Source organism: Engystomops pustulosus, chromosome 2 (assembly GCF_040894005.1).
Source record: "Engystomops pustulosus chromosome 2, aEngPut4.maternal, whole genome shotgun sequence".
NCBI lineage: Eukaryota > Metazoa > Chordata > Amphibia > Anura > Leptodactylidae > Engystomops > Engystomops pustulosus.
Window position 1 is genome coordinate 15,369,336 of NC_092412.1, and position 21,409 is coordinate 15,390,744.

At 39.9% G+C, this 21,409-nt stretch overlaps 1 protein-coding gene across 4 annotated transcripts in view; it reads left to right on the forward strand.

Moving 5' to 3' along the window:
• PDE2A (phosphodiesterase 2A) overlaps positions 1–21,409 on the forward strand; it is a 456,573-nt gene that overhangs the window by 338,380 nt on the left and 96,784 nt on the right. For all 4 annotated transcript variants that reach the window (XM_072133790.1, XM_072133792.1, XM_072133791.1 and 1 more), the window contains 3 exons: positions 1,832–1,891; positions 8,881–9,040; positions 10,279–10,331. In XM_072133790.1, the coding sequence (XP_071989891.1) occupies positions 1,832–1,891; positions 8,881–9,040; positions 10,279–10,331 (273 nt within the window). The remainder of the gene's footprint in view (positions 1–1,831; positions 1,892–8,880; positions 9,041–10,278; positions 10,332–21,409) is intronic.

Here is a 21,409-nt window from a genome sequence, read left to right on the forward strand (position 1 = left end):
TGATAATATCATTCATCTGCTTTATTAACAGCGAATGTGACTCAACTCCACCGAACCTCCCAATGACTGATCAGAGCCCGGACTGTAATAACACTCGCTCCAAGAACCGAACCCAAAGTGTAATTAATCTCATGGAATGAATTCTAACCATGAAACATTTATATTACATTACTGAAATTACCTCCAGCATAGCAGTATGTCTCCCCAACCAGATAATGTACTCACTGTGCTGGAATTATTACCGCTATAATACTGCCCCCTATGTACAAGAATATAATTACTATAATACTGCCCCCTATGTACAAGAATATAACTACTATAATACTGTCCCCTATGTACAAGAATATAACTACTATAATACTGCCCCCTATGTACAGGAATATAACTACTATAATACTGCCTCCTATGTACAAGAATATAACCACTATAATACTGCCCCTATGTACAAGAATATAACTACTATAATACTGCCCCCTATGTACAAGGATATAACTACTATAATACTGCCCCTATGTACAAGAATATAACTACTATAATACTGCCCCCTATGTACAAGAATATAACTACTATAATACTGCCCCCTATGTACAGGAATATAACTACTATAATACTGCCCCCTATGTACAAGAATATAACTACTATAATACTGCCCCTATGTACAAGAATATAACTACTATAATACTGCCCCCTATGTACAAGGATATAACTACTATAATACTGCCCCCTATGTACAGGAATATAACTACTATAATACTGCCCCCTATGTACAAGAATATAACTACTATAATACTGCACCTATGTACAGGAATATAACTACTATAATACTGCCCCCTATGTACAAGAATATAATTACTATAATACTGCCCCCTATGTACAAGAATATAACTACTATAATACTGTCCCCTATGTACAAGAATATAACTACTATAATCCTGCCTCCTATGTACAAGAATATAACTACTATAATACTGCCCCCTATGTACAAGAATATAACTACTATAATACTGCCCCCTATGTACAAGAATATAACTACTATAATACTGCCCCCTATGTACAAGAATATAACTACTATAATACTGCCCCCTATGTACAAGAATATAACTACTATAATACTGCCCCCTATGTACAAGAATATAATTACTATAATACTGCCCCTATGTACAGGAATATAACTACTATAATACTGCCCCCTATGTACAAGAATATAATTACTATAATACTGCCCCCTATGTACAAGAATATAACTACTATAATACTGCCCCCTATGTACAGGAATATAACTACTATAATACCGCCTCTATGTACAGGTATATAACTACTATAATACTGCCCCCTATGTACAAGAATATAACTACTATAATACTGCCCCTTATGTACAAGAATATAACTGCTATAATACTGCTCCCTATGTACAAGAATATAACTACTATAATACTGCCCCCTATGTACAAGAATATAACTACTATAATACTGCCCCCTATGTACAAGAATATAACTACTATAATACTGTCCCCTATGTACAAGAATATAACTACTATAATACTGCCCCCTATGTACAGGAATATAACTACTATAATACTGCCCCCTATGTACAAGAATATAACTACTATAATACTGCCCCCTATGTACAAGAATATAACTACTATAATACTGCTCCCTATGTACAGGAATATAATTACTATAATACTGCTCATTTATATAATATATAGCTACTTTGAGCATATTTTAGCTTTTGTGTCAGGTTGGTATCAATTTAGGGTATTTTTCTCTCTCACTGTTTGGCGGTATTCTGTATTTTTCTTATTCTCTGTATAATTTCCTTGTATTACAGATGCACTGCAGTCAGTTGAGTGATCACGATGAGCAGAACCTGCGGACACTGGAGAGACATGTAAGTGATAAATGTGATATACAGGATTATCAGACATCCAGTAATATTATTTTTCTATGGGACAGTTATGGGATCAGATTTTTGTGGATATTTTCCTGAACCCCTAAACAGCGATAACGTTGCCGTGAGCTCTTCAGGTGGCAGTGATGGGAAGGATCCCTACTACAGCCTACCAGAGGCAGGCTGTAATAGTGAGGCAGTGGAAACACAATAAAAAGCAACATATAGGTATAGTATATTATCCGAGCCATCAGACCCCCTAGGCCTCAAACACCCCAGAGGTGCTGAACAAACTGCAAAATTTTAAAATAATATATTCCTAGTGCATAAATACAGCGCATGTTGTATATAAAAAAAACATATTACTTCATATACTGTATATGTTAAGAATCCACCCGTCCCACAATATCCAATCTATCCAAATATGAAGAAATGTTTTCCCACACAGCGAACACCATAGGAAACTTAACATAGGGTAATAAAACCAATAGGAAGTACAATGTGTCCCACAAAAAACGAGCCCTCAGACAGTTCTGTAAACTGAAGAGTCAAGAAGTCGGGGAGTAAAATTTAAAAAAAAACCAAGGACAGAAAAGGGTTAAACTATTGCAACATTGTATCAGTTATATCCCTCCAACTGCCATTTCAGCTGAATGGTAATAAATCTGAAAGTAAGTGCCCCCCTAGAACCGGCGCATACATTATAACAATCAGCACAGTCAGCATTATTATGTACACCGCCCCAGGACATTTTTTGTAGCGTCCCTTTAAGCTCGGTCTCGGTGGTACAATGTCCTTTTCCCACCCCTCCTTTACAGACAATGGTCCGGTGCCACCCGTCCCCTCTCTCCCCTCTCCTATATCTGTGCAGCGGGCGGCACAGGAGGAAGCAAATGTCCCGGAGTCCCAAAATAAATGAACATTTTATAAAAATGAAATGAATCATTTCCAGTGCAACGAAGCAGATTGAAAGATTAATCAAAAGAGGCGGGATAGGGGGCGGAGCCTTGTCTACAGGATTATACCATCTGATAGGAGCCGCCCATCCGTCACCGGTGCTGGCGCCATATGTGGGCTCCATGTGTAATAAAGGATTGGGCCGTTTCTTCTTATCTGCCTCCTCTCTAAAACCTCTTGGAAATTCCGGCTGAACAAAGATTCCTCTAATGTTTTGTTGCCGATTATAATGATTTTTTTATTCAGCTTTTTGTGTTCGATTAATTATTTATTGCTTTGATCTAAATTTCAGTTAATGGACATATGGGCACAAAAAGATGGCTGTATAATGTGTGTGTAGTGAGCTCCCCCTAGTGGTGGTGTATAATATGTATGTAGTGATCTCCCCCTAGTGGTGGTGTATAATCTGTATGTAGTGATCTCCCCCTAGTGGTGTTGTATAATCTGTATGTAGTGAGCTCCCCCTAGTGGTGGTGTATAATCTGTATGTAGTGATCTCCCCCTAGTGGTGGTGTATAATCTGTATGTAGTGATCTCCCCCTAGTGGTGGTGTATAATCTGTATGTAGTGATCTCCTCCTAGTGGTGGTGTATAATCTGTTTGTAGTGATCTCCCCCTAGTGGTGGTGTATAATCTGTATGTAGTGAGCTCCCCCTAGTGGTGGTGTATAATCTGTATGTAGTGATCTCCCCCTAGTGGTGATGTATAATCTGTATGTAGTGAGCTCCCCCTAGTGGTGGTGTATTATCTGTATGTAGTGATCTCCCCCTAGTGGTGATGTATAATCTGTATGTAGTGAGCTCCCCCTAGTGGTGGTGTATAATCTGTATGTAGTGATCTCCCCCTAGTGGTGGTGTATAATCTGTATGTAGTGATCTCCCCCTAGTGGTGGTGTATAATCTGTATGTAGTGAGCTCCCCCTAGTGGTGGTGTATAATCTGTATGTAGTGACCTCCCCCTAGTGGTGGTGTATAATCTGTATGTAGTGATCTTCTCCTAGTGGTGGTGTATAATCTGTATGTAGTGATCTCCCCCTTGTGGTGGCTGTATAATCTGTATGTAGTGATCTCCTCCTAGTGGTGGCTGTATAATCTGTATGTAGTGAGCTCCCCCTAGTGGTGGTGTATAATCTGTATGTAGTGAGCTCCCCCTAGTGGTGACTGTATAATCTGTATGTAGTGAGCTCCCCCTAGTGGTGGTGTATAATCTGTATGTAGTGAGCTCCCCCTAGTGGAGACTGTATAATCTGTATGTAGTGATCTCCCCCTAGTGGTGGTGTATAATCTGTATGTAGTGATCTCCCCCTAGTGGTGGTGTATAATCTGTATGTAGTGATCTCCTCCTAGTGGTGACTGTATAATCTGTATGTAGTGATCTCCCCCTAGTGGTGGTGTATAATCTGTATGTAGTGATCCCCCCCTAGTGCTGGTGTATAATCTGTATGTAGTGAGCTCCCCCTAGTAGTGGTGTATAATCTGTATATAGTGAGCTCCCCCTAGTGGTGGTGTATAATCTGTATGTAGTGAGCTCCCCCTAGTGGTGGTGTATAATGTGTATGTAGTGATTTCCCCCTAGTGGTGCTGTATAATCAGTATGTAATGAGCTGCCCCTAGTGGTGGCTGTATAATCTGTATGTAGTGAGCTCCTCCTAGTGGTGGTGTATAATATGTATGTAGTGAGCTCCCCCTAGTGGTGGTATATAATCTGTATGTAGTGAGCTCCTCCTAGTGGTGGTGTATAATCTGTATGTAGTGATCTCCCCCTAGTGGTGGTGTATAATCTGTATGTAGTGATCTCCCCCTAGTGGTGGTGTATAATCTGTATGTAGTGAGCTTCCCCTAGTGGTGGTGTATAATCTGTATGTAGTGAGCCCCTCCTAGTGGTGGTGTATAATCTGTATGTAGTGAGCTCCCCCTAGTGGTGGTTTGTAATCTGTATGTAGTGAGCTCCCCCTAGTGGTGGTGTATAATCTGTATGTAGTGATCTCCCCCTAGTGGTGGTGTATAATCTGTATGTAGTGAGCTCCTCCTAGTGGTGGTGTATAATCTGTATGTAGTGATCTCCCCCTAGTGGTGGTGTATAATCTGTATGTAGTGAGCTCCCCCTAGTGGTGGTGTATAATCTGTATGTAGTGAGTTCCTCCTAGTGGTGGTGTATAATATGTATGTAGTGAGCTTCCCCTAGTGGTGGTTTATAATCTGTATGTAGTGAGCTCCCCCTAGTGGTGGTGTATAATCTGTTTGTAGTGAGCTCCCCCTAGTGGTGGTGTATAATCTGTATGTAGTGATCTCCCCCTAGTGGTGGTTGTATAATCTGTATGTAGTGAGCTCCTCCTAGTGGTGGTGTATAATATGTATGTAGTGATCTCCCTCTAGTGGTGGTGTATAATCTGTATGTAGTGATCTCCCCCTAGTGGTGGTGTATAATCTGTATGTAGTGATCTCCCCCTAGTGGTGGTGTATAATCTGTATGTAGTGATCTCCCCCTAGTGGTGGTGTATAATGTGTATGTAGTGATCTCCCCCTAGTGGTGGTGTATAATCTGTATGTAGTGAGCTCCTCCTAGTGGTGGCTGTATAATCTGTATGTAGTGAGCTCCTCCTAGTGGTGGTGTATAATCTGTATGTAGTGAGCTTCTCCTAGTGGTGGTGTATAATATGTATGTAGTGAGCTCCCCCTAGTGGTGGTGTATAATCTGTATGTAGTGAGCTCCTCCTAGTGGTGGTGTATAATCTGTATGTAGTGATCTCCCCCTAGTGGTGCTGTATAATCTGTATGTAGTGAGCTCCCCCTGGTGGTGGTATATAATCTGTATGTAGTGAGCTCCCCCTAGTGGTGGCTGTATAATCTGTATGTAGTGAGCTCCCCCTAGTGGTGGTTTGTAATCTGTATGTAGTGAGCTCTTTCTAGTGGTGGTGTATAATCTGTATGTAGTGAGTTCCCCCTAGTGGTGGTGTATAATCTGTATGTAGTGAGCTCCTCCTAGTGGTGGTGTATAATCTGTATGTAGTGAGTTCCTCCTAGTGGTGGTGTATAATATGTATGTAGTGAGCTTCCCCTAGTGGTGGTGTATAATCTGTATGTAGTGATCTCCCCCTAGTGGTGGTTTATAATCTGTATGTAGTGAGCTCCCCCTAGTGGTGGTGTATAATCTGTATGTAGTGATCTCCCCCTAGTGGTGGTGTATAATCTGTATGTAGTGATCTCCCCCTAGTGGTGGTTGTATAATCTGTATGTAGTGATCTCCCCCTAGTGGTGGTGTATAATCTGTATGTAGTGATCTCCCCCTAGTGGTGTATAATCTGTATGTAGTGATCTCCCCCTAGTGGTGGTGTATAATCTGTATGTAGTGATCTCCCCCTAGTGGTGGTGTATAATCTGTATGTAGTGATCTCCCCCTAGTGGTGGTGTATAATCTGTATGTAGTGAGCTCCTCCTAGTGGTGGTGTATAATCTGTATGTAGTGAGCTCCCCCTAGTGGTGGTTTGTAATCTGTATGTAGTGAGCTCTCTCTAGTGGTGGTGTATAATCTGTATGTAGTGAGTTCCCCCTAGTGGTGGTGTATAATCTGTATGTAGTGAGCTCCCCCTAGTGGTGGTGTATAATCTGTATGTAGTGAGCTCCTCCTAGTGGTGGTGTATAATCTGTATGTAGTGATCTCCCCATAGTGGTGGTGTATAATCTGCATGTAGTGAGCTCCCCCTAGTGGTGGTGTATAATCTGTATGTAGTGTGCTCCCCCTAGTGGTGGTGTATAATCTGTATGTAGTGAGCTCCCCCTAGTGGTGTTGTATAATCTGTATGTAGTGATCTCCTCCTAGTGGTGGTGTATAATCTGTATGTAGTGATCTACCCCTAGTGGTGCTGTATAATCTGTATGTAGTGAGCTCCCCCTGGTGGTGGTAAATAATCTGTATGTAGTGAGCTCCCCCTAGTGGTGGCTGTATAATCTGTATGTAGTGAGCTCCCCCTAGTGGTGGTTTGTAATCTGTATGTAGTGAGCTCTTTCTAGTGGTGGTGTATAATCTGTATGTAGTGATCTCCCCCTAGTGGTGGTGTATAATCTGTATGTAGTGAGCTCCTCCTAGTGGTGGTGTATAATCTGTATGTAGTGATCTCCCCCTAGTGGTGGTGTATAATCTGCATGTAGTGATCTCCCCCTAGTGGTGATGTATAATCTGTATGTAGTGAGCTCCCCCTAGTGGTGGTGTATAATCTGTATGCAGTGAGCTCCCCCTAGTGGTGGTGTATAATCTGTATGTAGTGATCTCCTCCTAGTGGTGGTGTATAATCTGTATGTAGTGATCTCCCCCTAGTGGTGCTGTATAATCTGTATGTAGTGAGCTCCCCCTGGTGGTAGTATATAATCTGTATGTAGTGAGCTCCCCCTAGTGGTGGCTGTATAATATGTATGTAGTGATCTCCCCCTAGTGGTGGTGTAATTTGTATGTAGTGAGCTTCCCCTAGTGGTGGTGTAATCTGTATGTAGTGAGCTTCCCCTAGTGGTGGTGTAATCTGTATGTAGTGAGCTTCCCCTAGTGGTGGTGTAATCTGTATGTAGTGAGCTTCCCCTAGTGGTGGTTTATAATCTGTATGTAGTGATCTCCCCCTAGTGGTGGTGTATAATCTGTATGTAGTGAGCTCCTCCTTGTGGTGGTGTATAATCTGTATGTAGTGAGCTCCCCCTAGTGGTGGTGTATAATCTGTATGTAGTGAGCTCCCCCTAGTGGTGGTGTATAATCTGTATGTAGTGAGCTCCCCCTAGTGGTGGTGTATAATCTTAATGTAGTGATCTCCCCCTAGTGGTGGTGTATAATCTATATGTAGTGATCTCCTCCTAGTGGTGGTGTATAATCTGTATGTAGTGAGCTCCTCCTAGTGGTGGTGTATAATCTGTATGTAGTGTGCTCCCCCTAGTGGTGGTGTATAATCTGTATGTAGTGATCTCCCCCTAGTGGTGGTGTATAATCTGTATGTAGTGAGCTCCTCCTTGTGGTGGTGTATAATCTGTATGTAGTGAGCTCCCCCTAGTGGTGGTGTATAATCTGTATGTAGTGAGCTCCCCCTAGTGGTGGTGTATAATCTGTATGTAGTGAGCTCCCCCTAGTGGTGGTGTATAATCTGTATGTAGTGATCTCCTCCTAGTGGTGGTGTATAATGTGTATGTAGTGAGCTCCTCCTAGTGGTGGTGTATAATCTGTATGTAGTGAGCTCCCCCTAGTGGTGGTGTAGAATCTGTATGTAGTGAGCTCCCCCTAGTGGTGGTGTATAATCTGTATGTAGTGATCTCCCCCTAGTGGTGGTGTATAATCTGTATGTAGTGAGCTCCTCCTTGTGGTGGTGTATAATCTGTATGCAGTGAGCTCCCCCTAGTGGTGGTGTATAATCTGTATGTAGTGAGCTCCTCCTAGTGGTGGTGTATAATCTGTATGTAGTGAGCTCCCCCTAGTGGTGGTGTATAATCTGTATGTAGTGAGCTCCCCCAAGTGGTGGTGTATAATCTGTATGTAGTGATCTCCTCCTAGTGGTGGTGTATAATGTGTATGTAGTGAGCTCCTCCTAGTGGTGGTGTATAATCAGTATGTAGTGATCTCCTCCTAGTGGTGGCTGTATAATCTGTATGTAGTGATCTCCCCCTAGTGGTGGTGTATAATGTGTATGTAGTGAGCTCCCCTAGTGGTGGTGTATAATCTGTATGTAGTGATCTCCCCCTAGTGGTGGATGTATAATCTGTATGTAGTGATCTCCTCCTAGTGGTGGTGTATAATGTGTATGTAGTGAGCTCCTCCTAGTGGTGGTGTATAATCTGTATGTAGTGAGCTCCTCCTTGTGGTGGTGTATAATCTGTATGCAGTGAGCTCCCCCTAGTGGTGGTGTATAATCTGTATGCAGTGAGCTCCCCCTAGTGCTGGTGTATAATCTGTATGTAGTGAGCTCCCTCTAGTGGTGACTACAGATATTGATAGGTTTGTACCTTTCTTTACCTTATAAATTACTGATTGTCCCTTACAGGAGATATTTTTGTGCTTCACAGATGCTGGTGGCCTGTAAGCGGGTGCTGGCGGTCCAGAAGTTACAGCCGTGGCCTCAAGTCAACCTGTCCGGTGCCTCCTCAGAGAAATCATTGGTCAAACCAGAACCTGTACAGAAAGAAAACTATGATGAACTGGACCGGAAGATCCTGCAGCTGTGCGGTACGAGATGAGCCCATAATATCATCATATAGTGTATACTGACACCTACAGGGGAACAACAGGGGGCAGAGGGGGTACATATTATCATTTATAACATTGTAGACTTACCTGCCAGGTATAGCACCCATAATACTGCCATGTACCACACATACAGAGCCCTGTATTATACTACCATATGGAGACTGTATAATACTGCCGTATTACTGCTGCTGTATATAAAGCATACACAATCCTAATGTATGGTTCCCATCTAATACTGGGGTGCAGGGGACAATGGGTGACAAAGATTTGGAAATAAAGGGGGACAGTACAGAGGGGATGTTTGGGGAGTAGGTTTGGATGTAAGTGGGTGTGTGCATATACATAGGCTGTGGTTGTAGCAGTTTATTAAGATAGGTGGGGGGGATGTTGGGTGCAGGGAAGGGGAATAAATAGAAATTATGGGGCATCATAATCTTTATAGCGCCCCCTGTAGTTTGGGATTTCTTAAAGCGTAGTAATGATTCTTCTCCATGAGAAACTTCTCAATAACTCCTCCAGCTTTGACTTATTGCCGATGAATTTGCTGGCAGATCACACTGCGGCCCTAAAGTTAATATAGTCACTTACACAATTGCAACCCCTGTATATATATATATATATATATATATATATATATATATATATATATACACACACATACACATATATACTATAAAGTGCCCCCTCATTCATTTATATACAGAGCCCCCTCATTTATATATTGCTTTCCTTCTATACAGAGCCCCCTCATTTATATATTGCTTTCCTTCTATACAGAGCCCCCTCATTTATATATTGCTTTCCTTCTATACAGAGCCCCCTCATTTATATATTGCTTTCCTTCTATGCAGAGTCCCCTCATTTATATATTGCTTTCCTTCTATGCAGAGCCCCCTCATTTATATATTGCTTTCCTTCTATACAGTGCTTCCTTATTTCTCTATCACTGGTGCAGGGGGTTTGGATATCGGATGAGGGTGCAGTGGTTTTTGGTAGAGAGGGTATAAATGTTTGGTGTGTGCATGTAGTCAGTGTATAGATGCAGAGGGTGTGTGTCCTACCCATAATACCTGCACCCCTGGTGGTCATAGATTACTCACTTCCCTTAGGCAGCAGGAATTTTATTTTATTTTTTACGGGTTGGGGGGGGGGGGGCTCTTTGACTGGGGTTCCCCTTACAGCCAGTGACTTGTCCTATGTCTGTGTCTTGTCCTCAGGTGAACTCTACGACCTGGATGCAGCTTCTCTTCAGGTCAAGGTCATTCAATATGTGAGTAGAATCCTCATCTACAGGGGTGTGTGGGGCCTCAAGTTCCCGGGGTCCCCATCCCTCCCCCCCACCTACTGATCTCGGGAATGTGTCTCATTGGGTTGACCATGGAGAGGAGTAATAACATGTCATTCTCTCATCAGGGCAGTGGAAACAGTCAGTAAGCTGGTGGTCATATCAGAGGCAGACAACGGGGAGGAGACTCTGATACATGATGTTTCTTATGGCAAGATCTTTGTTACAATGTATCCAGTCTACACCACACAGATCTATCACCTGCCCCTGATTGCACACTGATACATTGTAACAAAGCTGCTGCACCAATATAAATAGTGCGAGATAAGACCACCGTCTTGTTTTGCTCACACAGCTGAGGGTCTGTTACAATGTATCAGATTAGATGGGTGTTAGATTTTTCATCTAGAACTGGATTGTATGTAATGGCTCAAGGATATGAAATATCTGAGCATATTATTATTTGTGTTAATGCACAGAGCACAGCAGTGTGAGGACACACCCCTAGTGCACTTAGTGAAGCTGTAATCCTGGAATACATATTTCACAGTTCTGCTGCTACTAACAAAATACACAAATGTTTATAAATGCGCAGCTCTCCAGGGACAATACTGGCTGCGGAGAGTACAGAACACAGCAGTGTGAGGACCTGCCCCCAGTACTGTCATATAAATCCATATTTTTAATGTCCTGTTACTACTGACAACAAACACAAAGGTGGGATCACACAACTCTCCAGGAACAATACCTAACACTGGCTCCAGAGAGCACAGCAGTGTGAGGACACGGCCCTACTGCACTTGGAGAAGCTATAATCCTGGATTATATATTTTACAGTTCTGCTGCTACTAACAATATACACAATAGAATGGTTACACATCTCTCCGGGCACAATAAATAACAGTGGCTGCAGAGAGCACAGAACACAGCAGTGTGAGGACACAGCCCTACTGCACTTGGAGAAGCTATAATCCTGGATTATATATTTTACAGTTCTGCTGCTACTAACAATATACACAATAGAATGGTTACACATCTCTCCGGGGACAATAAATAACAGTGGCTGCAGAGAGCACAGAACACAGCAGTGTGAGGACACGGCCCTACTGCACTTGGAGAACCTGCACTCCTGTCATTTAAATCCATATTTCCACAGTCCTGCTGCTACACATTTTCTAGATGTTTCTCAGGAATAGATACTTCTCATACAATCTCTCAGTTCTCATTCGCGTCTCCGCACAAATGATTTGGGTTATCTCAGAAAGAATGAGGATGGCGACGCATCAGAGAGAGGGAGGAGAGCGCGGCACGGGAGGCGATTATTTTTATCGTAATATACAAAGGGACAAAAGAAGCTAAAAAAACCCTGATCTGGTTCACGGCGGAATCAGGACGACTACAATTACACGGGATTGTAGCTTCTGCTGAAGAAATTGAAAATCTGTTTTATGCGCAGTAAAAATAGTCGCAGCCGCACCACAGCGACAACCATTGCACGAGAGGGGGGACGCAGCGCGGTATTAATCCCCCTATAATGGTGTCAGGATATTTATAATCTGCGCTCAGCTTGTAGCAGAACATCGCACCCAATCATTAACTCTTTCTGTGCCAACAGCCACTGCAAGGAATATGATTCATAACATTATATCCCATAGGGGGCAGTATTATAGTAGTTATATTCCTGTACATAGGGGGCAGTATTATAGTAGTTATATTCTTGTACATAGGGGGCAGTATTATAGTAGTTATATTCTTGTACATAGGGGGCAGTATTATAGTAGTTATATTCCTGTACATAGGGGGCAGTATTATAGTAGTTATATTCTTGTACATAGGGGACAGTATTATAGTAGTTATATTCTTGTACATAGGGGGCAGTATTATAGTAGTTATATTCCTGTACATAGGGGGCAGTATTATAGTAGTTATATTCCTGTACATAGGTGGCATTATTATGATAGTTATATTCTTGTACATAGGGGGCAGTATTATAGTAGTTATATTCTTGTACATAGGTGGCATTATTATGGTAGTTATATTCTTGTACATAGGGGGCAGTATTATAGTAGTTATATTCTTGTACATAGGGGGCAGTATTATAGTAGTTATATTCTTGTACATAGGGGGCAGTATTATAGTAGTTATATTCTTGTACATAGGGGGCAGTATTATAGTAGTTATATTCTTGTACATAGGGGCAGTATTATAGTAGTTATATTCTTGTACATAGGAGGCAGTATTATAGTAGTTATATTCTTGTACATAGGGGGCAGTATTATAGTAGTTATATTCTTGTACATAGGGGCAGTATTATAGTAGTTATATTCTTGTACATAAGGAGCAGTATTATAGTAGTTATATTCTTGTACATAGGAGGCAGTATTATAGTAGTTATATTCTTGTACATAGGGGGCAGTATTATAGTAGTTATATTCTTGTACATAGGGGCAGTATTATAGTAGTTATATTCTTGTACATAGGGGGCAGTATTATAGTAGTTATATTCCTGTACATAGGGGGCAGTATTATAGTAGTTATATTCTTGTACATAGGGGGCAGTATTATAGTAGTTATATTCCTGTACATAGGAGGCTGTATTATAGTAGTTATATTCCTGTACATAGGGGGCAGTATTATAGTAGTTATATTCCTGTACATAGGGGGCAGTATTATAGTAGTTATATTCTTGTACATAGGGGACAGTATTATAGTAGTTATATTCTTGTACATAGGGGGCAGTATTATAGTAGTTATATTCTTGTACATAGGGGGCAGTATTATAGTAGTTATATTCTTGTACATAGGGGGCAGTATTATAGTAGTTATATTCTTGTACGTAGGGGGCAGTATTATAGTAGTTATATTCCTGTACATAGGGGGCAGTATTATAGTAGTTATATTCTTGTACATAGGGGGCAGTATTATAGTAGTTATATTCTTGTACATAGGGGACAGTATTATAGTAGTTATATTCTTGTACATAGGGGGCAGTATTATAGTAGTTATATTCCTGTACATAGGGGGCAGTATTATAGTAGTTATATTCTTGTACATAGGGGGCAGTATTATAGTAGTTATATTCTTGTACATAGGGGGCAGTATTATAGTAGTTATATTCCTGTACATAGGGGGCAGTATTATAGTAGTTATATTCTTGTACATAGGGGGCAGTATTATAGTAGTTATATTCTTATACATAGGGGTCAGTATTATAGTAGTTATATTCTTGTACATAGGGGGCAGTATTATAGTAGTTATATTCTTGTACATAGGGGGCAGTATTATAGTAGTTATATTCCTGTACATAGGGAGCAGTATTATAGTAGTTATATTCCTGTACATAGGGGGCAGTATTATAGTAGTTATATTCCTGTACATAGGGGCAGTATTATAGTAGTTATATTCTTGTACATAGGGGCAGTATTATAGTAGTTATATTATTGTACATAGGGGGCAGTATTATAGTAGTTATATTCCTGTACATAGGGAGCAGTATTATAGTAGTTATATTCCTGTACATAGGGGGCAGTATTATAGTAGTTATATTCCTGTACATAGGGGCAGTATTATAGTAGTTATATTCTTGTACATAGGGGCAGTATTATAGTAGTTATATTCTTGTACATAGGGGCAGTATTATAGTAGTTATATTCCTGTACATAGGAGGCAGTATTATAGTAGTTATATTCCTGTACATAGGGGGCAGTATTATAGTAGTTATATTCCTGTACATAGGGGGCAGTATTATAGTAGTTATATTCTTGTACATAGGGGACAGTATTATAGTAGTTATATTCTTGTACATAGGGGGCAGTATTATAGTAGTTATATTCTTGTACATAGGGGGCAGTATTATAGTAGTTATATTCTTGTACGTAGGGGGCAGTATTATAGTAGTTATATTCCTGTACATAGGGGGCAGTATTATAGTAGTTATATTCTTGTACATAGGGGGCAGTATTATAGTAGTTATATTCTTGTACATAGGGGACAGTATTATAGTAGTTATATTCTTGTACATAGGGGGCAGTATTATAGTAGTTATATTCCTGTACATAGGGGGCAGTATTATAGGAGTTATATTCCTGTACATAGGGGGCAGTATTATAGTAGTTATATTCTTGTACATAGGGGGCAGTATTATAGTAGTTATATTCTTGTACATAGGGGGCAGTATTATAGTAGTTATATTCCTGTACATAGGGGGCAGTATTATAGTAGTTATATTCTTGTACATAGGGGGCAGTATTATAGTAGTTATATTCCTGTACATAGGGGGCAGTATTATAGTAGTTATATTCCTGTACATAGGGGCAGTATTATAGTAGTTATATTCTTGTACATAGGGGCAGTATTATAGTAGTTATATTCCTGTACATAGGAGGCAGTATTATAGTAGTTATATTCCTGTACATAGGGGGCAGTATTATAGTAGTTATATTCTTGTACATAGGGGGCAGTATTATAGTAGTTATATTCCTGTACATAGGGGGCAGTATTATAGTAGTTATATTCCTGTACATAGGGGGCAGTATTATAGTAGTTATATTCTTGTACATAGGGGACAGTATTATAGTAGTTATATTCTTGTACATAGGGGGCAGTATTATAGCAGTTATATTCTTGTACATAGGGGGCAGTATTATAGTAGTTATATTCTTGTACACAGGGGGCAGTATTATAGTAGTTATATTCTTGTACATAGGGGGCAGTATTATAGTAGTTATATTCCTGTACATAGGGGGCAGTATTATAGTAGTTATATTCTTGTACATAGGGGGCAGTATTATAGTAGTTATATTCTTGTACATAGGGGACGGTATTATAGTAGTTATATTCTTGTACATAGGGGGCAGTATTATATTAGTTATATTCTTGTACATAGGGGGCAGTATTATAGTAGTTATATTCTTGTACATAGGGGGCAGTATTATAGTAGTTATATTCCTGTACATAGGGGACAGTATTATAGTAGTTATATTCTTGTACATAGGGGGCAGTATTATAGTAGTTATATTCTTGTACATAGGGGGCAGTATTATAGTAGTTATATACTTGTACATAGGGGCAGTATTATAGTAGTTATATTCTTGTACATAGGGGGCAGTATTATAGTAGTTATATTCCTGTACATAGGGGGCAGTATTATAGTAGTTATATTCCTGTACATAGGGGGCAGTATTATAGCAGTTATATTCTTGTACATAGGAGGCAGTATTATAGTAGTTATATTCTTGTACATAGGGGGCAGTATTATAGTAGTTATATTCTTGAACATAGGGAGCAGTATTATAGTAGTTATATTCTTGTACATAGGGAGCAGTATTATAGTAGTTATATTCTTGTACATAGGGGGCAGTATTATAGTAGTTATATTCTTGTACATAGGGGGCAGTATTATAGTAGTTATATTCTTGTACATAGGGGGCAGTTTTATAGTAGTTATATTCTTGTACATAGGGGGCAGTATTATAGTAATTATATTCTTGTACATAGGGGCAGTATTATAGTAGTTATATTCTTGTACATAGGGAGCAGTATTATAGTAGTTATATTCTTGTACATAGGGGCAGTATTATAGTAGTTATATTCTTGTACATAGGGGGCAGTATTATAGTAGTTATATTCTTGTACATAGGGGGCAGTATTATAGTAGTTATATTCTTGTACATAGGGGGCAGTATTATAGTAGTTATATTCTTGTACATAGGGGCCAGTATTATAGTAGTTATATTCCTGTACATAGGGGGCAGTATTATAGTAGTTATATTCTTGTACATAGGGGCAGTATTATAGTAGTTATATTCCTGTACATAGGGGGCAGTATTATAGTAGTTATATTCCTGTACATAGGGGCAGTATTATAGTAGTTATATTCTTGTACATAGGGGCAGTATTATAGTAGTTATATTCTTGTACATAGGGGCAGTATTATAGTAGTTATATTCCTGTACATAGGAGGCAGTATTATAGTAGTTATATTCCTGTACATAGGGGGCAGTATTATAGTAGTTATATTCCTGTACATAGGGGGCAGTATTATAGTAGTTATATTCTTGTACATAGGGGACAGTATTATAGTAGTTATATTCTTGTACATAGGGGGCAGTATTATAGTAGTTATATTCTTGTACATAGGGGGCAGTATTATAGTAGTTATATTCTTGTACGTAGGGGGCAGTATTATAGTAGTTATATTCCTGTACATAGGGGGCAGTATTATAGTAGTTATATTCTTGTACATAGGGGGCAGTATTATAGTAGTTATATTCTTGTACATAGGGGACAGTATTATAGTAGTTATATTCTTGTACATAGGGGGCAGTATTATAGTAGTTATATTCCTGTACATAGGGGGCAGTATTATAGTAGTTATATTCTTGTACATAGGGGGCAGTATTATAGTAGTTATATTCCTGTACATAGGGGGCAGTATTATAGGAGTTATATTCTTGTACATAGGGGGCAGTATTATAGTAGTTATATTCCTGTACATAGGGGGCAGTATTATAGTAGTTATATTCTTGTACATAGGGGGCAGTATTATAGTAGTTATATTCCTGTACATAGGGGGCAGTATTATAGTAGTTATATTCTTGTACATAGGGGGCAGTATTATAGTAGTTATATTCCTGTACATAGGGGGCAGTATTATAGTAGTTATATTCCTGTACATAGGGGCAGTATTATAGTAGTTATATTCTTGTACATAGGGGCAGTATTATAGTAGTTATATTCCTGTACATAGGAGGCAGTATTATAGTAGTTATATTCCTGTACATAGGGGGCAGTATTATAGTAGTTATATTCTTGTACATAGGGGGCAGTATTATAGTAGTTATATTCCTGTACATAGGGGGCAGTATTATAGTAGTTATATTCCTGTACATAGGGGGCAGTATTATAGTAGTTATATTCTTGTACATAGGGGACAGTATTATAGTAGTTATATTCTTGTACATAGGGGGCAGTATTATAGCAGTTATATTCTTGTACATAGGGGGCAGTATTATAGTAGTTATATTCTTGTACACAGGGGGCAGTATTATAGTAGTTATATTCTTGTACATAGGGGGCAGTATTATAGTAGTTATATTCCTGTACATAGGGGGCAGTATTATAGTAGTTATATTCTTGTACATAGGGGGCAGTATTATAGTAGTTATATTCTTGTACATAGGGGACGGTATTATAGTAGTTATATTCTTGTACATAGGGGGCAGTATTATATTAGTTATATTCTTGTACATAGGGGGCAGTATTATAGTAGTTATATTCTTGTACATAGGGGGCAGTATTATAGTAGTTATATTCCTGTACATAGGGGACAGTATTATAGTAGTTATATTCTTGTACATAGGGGGCAGTATTATAGTAGTTATATTCTTGTACATAGGGGGCAGTATTATAGTAGTTATATACTTGTACATAGGGGCAGTATTATAGTAGTTATATTCTTGTACATAGGGGGCAGTATTATAGTAGTTATATTCCTGTACATAGGGGGCAGTATTATAGTAGTTATATTCCTGTACATAGGGGGCAGTATTATAGCAGTTATATTCTTGTACATAGGAGGCAGTATTATAGTAGTTATATTCTTGTACATAGGGGGCAGTATTATAGTAGTTATATTCTTGAACATAGGGAGCAGTATTATAGTAGTTATATTCTTGTACATAGGGAGCAGTATTATAGTAGTTATATTCTTGTACATAGGGGGCAGTATTATAGTAGTTATATTCTTGTACATAGGGGGCAGTATTATAGTAGTTATATTCTTGTACATAGGGGGCAGTATTATAGTAGTTATATTCTTGTACATAGGGGGCAGTATTATAGTAATTATATTCTTGTACATAGGGGCAGTATTATAGTAGTTATATTCTTGTACATAGGGAGCAGTATTATAGTAGTTATATTCTTGTACATAGGGGCAGTATTATAGTAGTTATATTCTTGTACATAGGGGGCAGTATTATAGTAGTTATATTCTTGTACATAGGGGGCAGTATTATAGTAGTTATATTCTTGTACATAGGGGGCAGTATTATAGTAGTTATATTCTTGTACATAGGGGCCAGTATTATAGTAGTTATATTCCTGTACATAGGGGGCAGTATTATAGTAGTTATATTCTTGTACATAGGGGCAGTATTATAGTAGTTATATTCCTGTACATAGGGGGCAGTATTATAGTAGTTATATTCTTGTACATAGGGAGCAGTATTATAGTAGTTATATTCTTGTACATAGGGGCAGTATTATAGTAGTTATATTCTTGTACATAGGGGGCAGTATTATAGTAGTTATATTCTTGTACATAGGGGGCAGTATTATAGTAGTTATATTCTTGTACATAGGGGGCAGTATTATAGTAGTTATATTCTTGTACATAGGGGCCAGTATTATAGTAGTTATATTCCTGTACATAGGGGGCAGTATTATAGTAGTTATATTCTTGTACATAGGGGCAGTATTATAGTAGTTATATTCCTGTACATAGGGGGCAGTATTATAGTAGTTACAATGTTCTGTTGTGTTTTCAGTGGATGGGCTCATTATTCTCCTTTTATGATCTATGAGCCGCAGAAACTTCTTAATACATTGTGCATCACTATGGTTACGGGTGACACACATCAGTTTTGTATTTCAGGCGCATAGTTACACATCCGGTGTTGCCATGGACACTGCCCATCAGTTGTTACACATATTTCTTCTTGTGATATAAGTTGGGGGGGTAATTTATCTCCTATTGAAATATCCACTGTCCCCAGAGATCGGTCACTAAAAGTATTGCAATTTTTTATTTCTTCTTTCTGTTATCAAGATCCTTTCAGTCAGTGAATAGAAATCAGATCCTGAGCATCTTTATAGTCATACTACCTCCCACAGCTGAGGGTCTGTTACAATAGATCTGCCACTTTGTTTCACATAAACATAGGCTCAAAATCTGTTTGTTCCTTTTACTCCTCACACAGCGAAGGGTCTGTTACAATGTGTCAGATGGGGCACAGGGACGATTTTGTCACCCTTCTCAGGGCTCTCATGTGTGATAGTTCAGCTTGAGATCCTCCTGTATACAATCCCCTTATACTTCTATTGGTAATATTTCCGATTTTTGCCGATTTCCCCTGAATTGCCCCGGGATTTTGGCGCACGCGATCGGATTGTGACGCATCGGCGCTGGCGTGCACGTGACGGAAATCGGGGGGCGTGGCCAAACGAAAACCCGACGGATTCGGAAAAAGCGCCGCATTTAAAACAAAAAAAGTGTCGCAGAGCTTGCACTTACCTTCACTAGGAATAGGCCGGTGAACTTGTGTGCATTCCGGGGAACTTCAGCGCAGCAGCGCCACCTGGTGGACGTCGGAAGAACTGCCTTAATGAATCCCGGCCGGACCCGAATCCACCGCAGAGAACGCGCCGCTGGATCGCGAATGGACCGGGTAAGTAAATCTGCCCCATTGTAACAGAACCTCAGCTCAGCAGAAGTATAAATCTTATTCCTCTCATTCTTCTTCTTCTTATTCATTAGTATTGTTATTATTAATATTATTATTATTCTTCCTTGTTGTGTCACATTATTGGGACTTATTTACTAAGGGTCCTGCGGCCGCATTTCCATTGGGTTTTCCGACGGTTTCAGGGATCACGCTGCTGGGACAGGTATTTAGTAGGTGATTGTGTCGTACTCAATCGGATTGTGATGAAATCGCGCACACAATTCAAGGGGCGTCCCGTCGGACGATGCGACGGATTCGGACAAATCTCGGGATTTAACTTAAAAATTGTGTCCCAAGCCATGCATTTACATGCACCGGGAAGAAGAAGGTGAACTCCAGCGGACCTGGGTAGCGACACATGCAGGAAATCTGGCGCACGATCTTAGTGAATCGCGCCAGACTGCAGCCGAGTAAGTAAATGTGCCTCATTGTATCCGTGCAGGCAAAACTGATTAAACTGGATGGCGAAACGGGATTATCATGATTCCTGTTCATTGACAGCAAGCAGAGATCTATAGCATTGGGAAAAATTGAAAATGTTGAATTTTAAATAACAAGACTTCAAAACTGGAGGTGGCTCGCAGTGTCCGGATTTCAGATTTATATACTCTCCCATACTCTATGCATCTCTATGGATTCTGTACCAGATTTGAAGGGTGCGAATACGAATTCAAGTGGCGTTACTGTCTAAAGTATTGTTGACAATATTGGAGGACACTACCATGTGATCCGGATTAGAAATTCTAAATTATGTTTAAAAATACAATCCACGGTAAAGAGGCCCCCGGGGCTGCATGGCATAACTATAACACAAAGTAACAGAAAATAATTGGTGCGACCCAGAATCGACTTATGGGATGATGTATAATGATACAAGTTTTTCCTCCCCTTTAATTTAACTCTTTGCATATCGTGATATATTTTCTATCCTAAAAACTCTAAACTTTAGAGAATGATCAGATCCTTCCTGCTGCTTTGTAACCACCCCACCCATAAACCCCTCTGATTCCCTTATATTAGGAGAATTACGGTATTTTTTACAATTATTACTGAGGCTACAATTAAGGAACAATTCAAAAACAATAGAAAATTCCAGTTTCTCCGTGAGATCTCCGCTTCCCGTCTAAATCCGGGCTTTGTTCCGTGGAAGCGACTGTCACAGAATGTTCTGAGGCTGCGGGCGCTTTATTTGTTGCGGCGGCGCCTGAGAGCTGTCAGTCACATGAATCAGCGCTGCGCGTCCCCCGCCGCTCGCTGCTGTGAAGGTCTATTCATTCCTTTCTTCTTTACATAATGCAAAATTAATATCTGGGGATTAGAAAGGCGAGCGTTCCCCGCCGTGGCCGGATGCATCTATTAGCGCAATTTGCTGCTATTCACCTGAAATTGCTATTGTTACGCCGTAACCATTTCTCCGGGATGTTCTGGTGATCGGCGGAGAGCGAGAAACAGACATCTGAAGTGTTACCCTCCGCCCCCCTCCATTACACGCTGAATCGCCGGCAACACGCCGAGCGCCATTGTCCTACACAAACTTGTGGCTTTTCAGCGGAACAA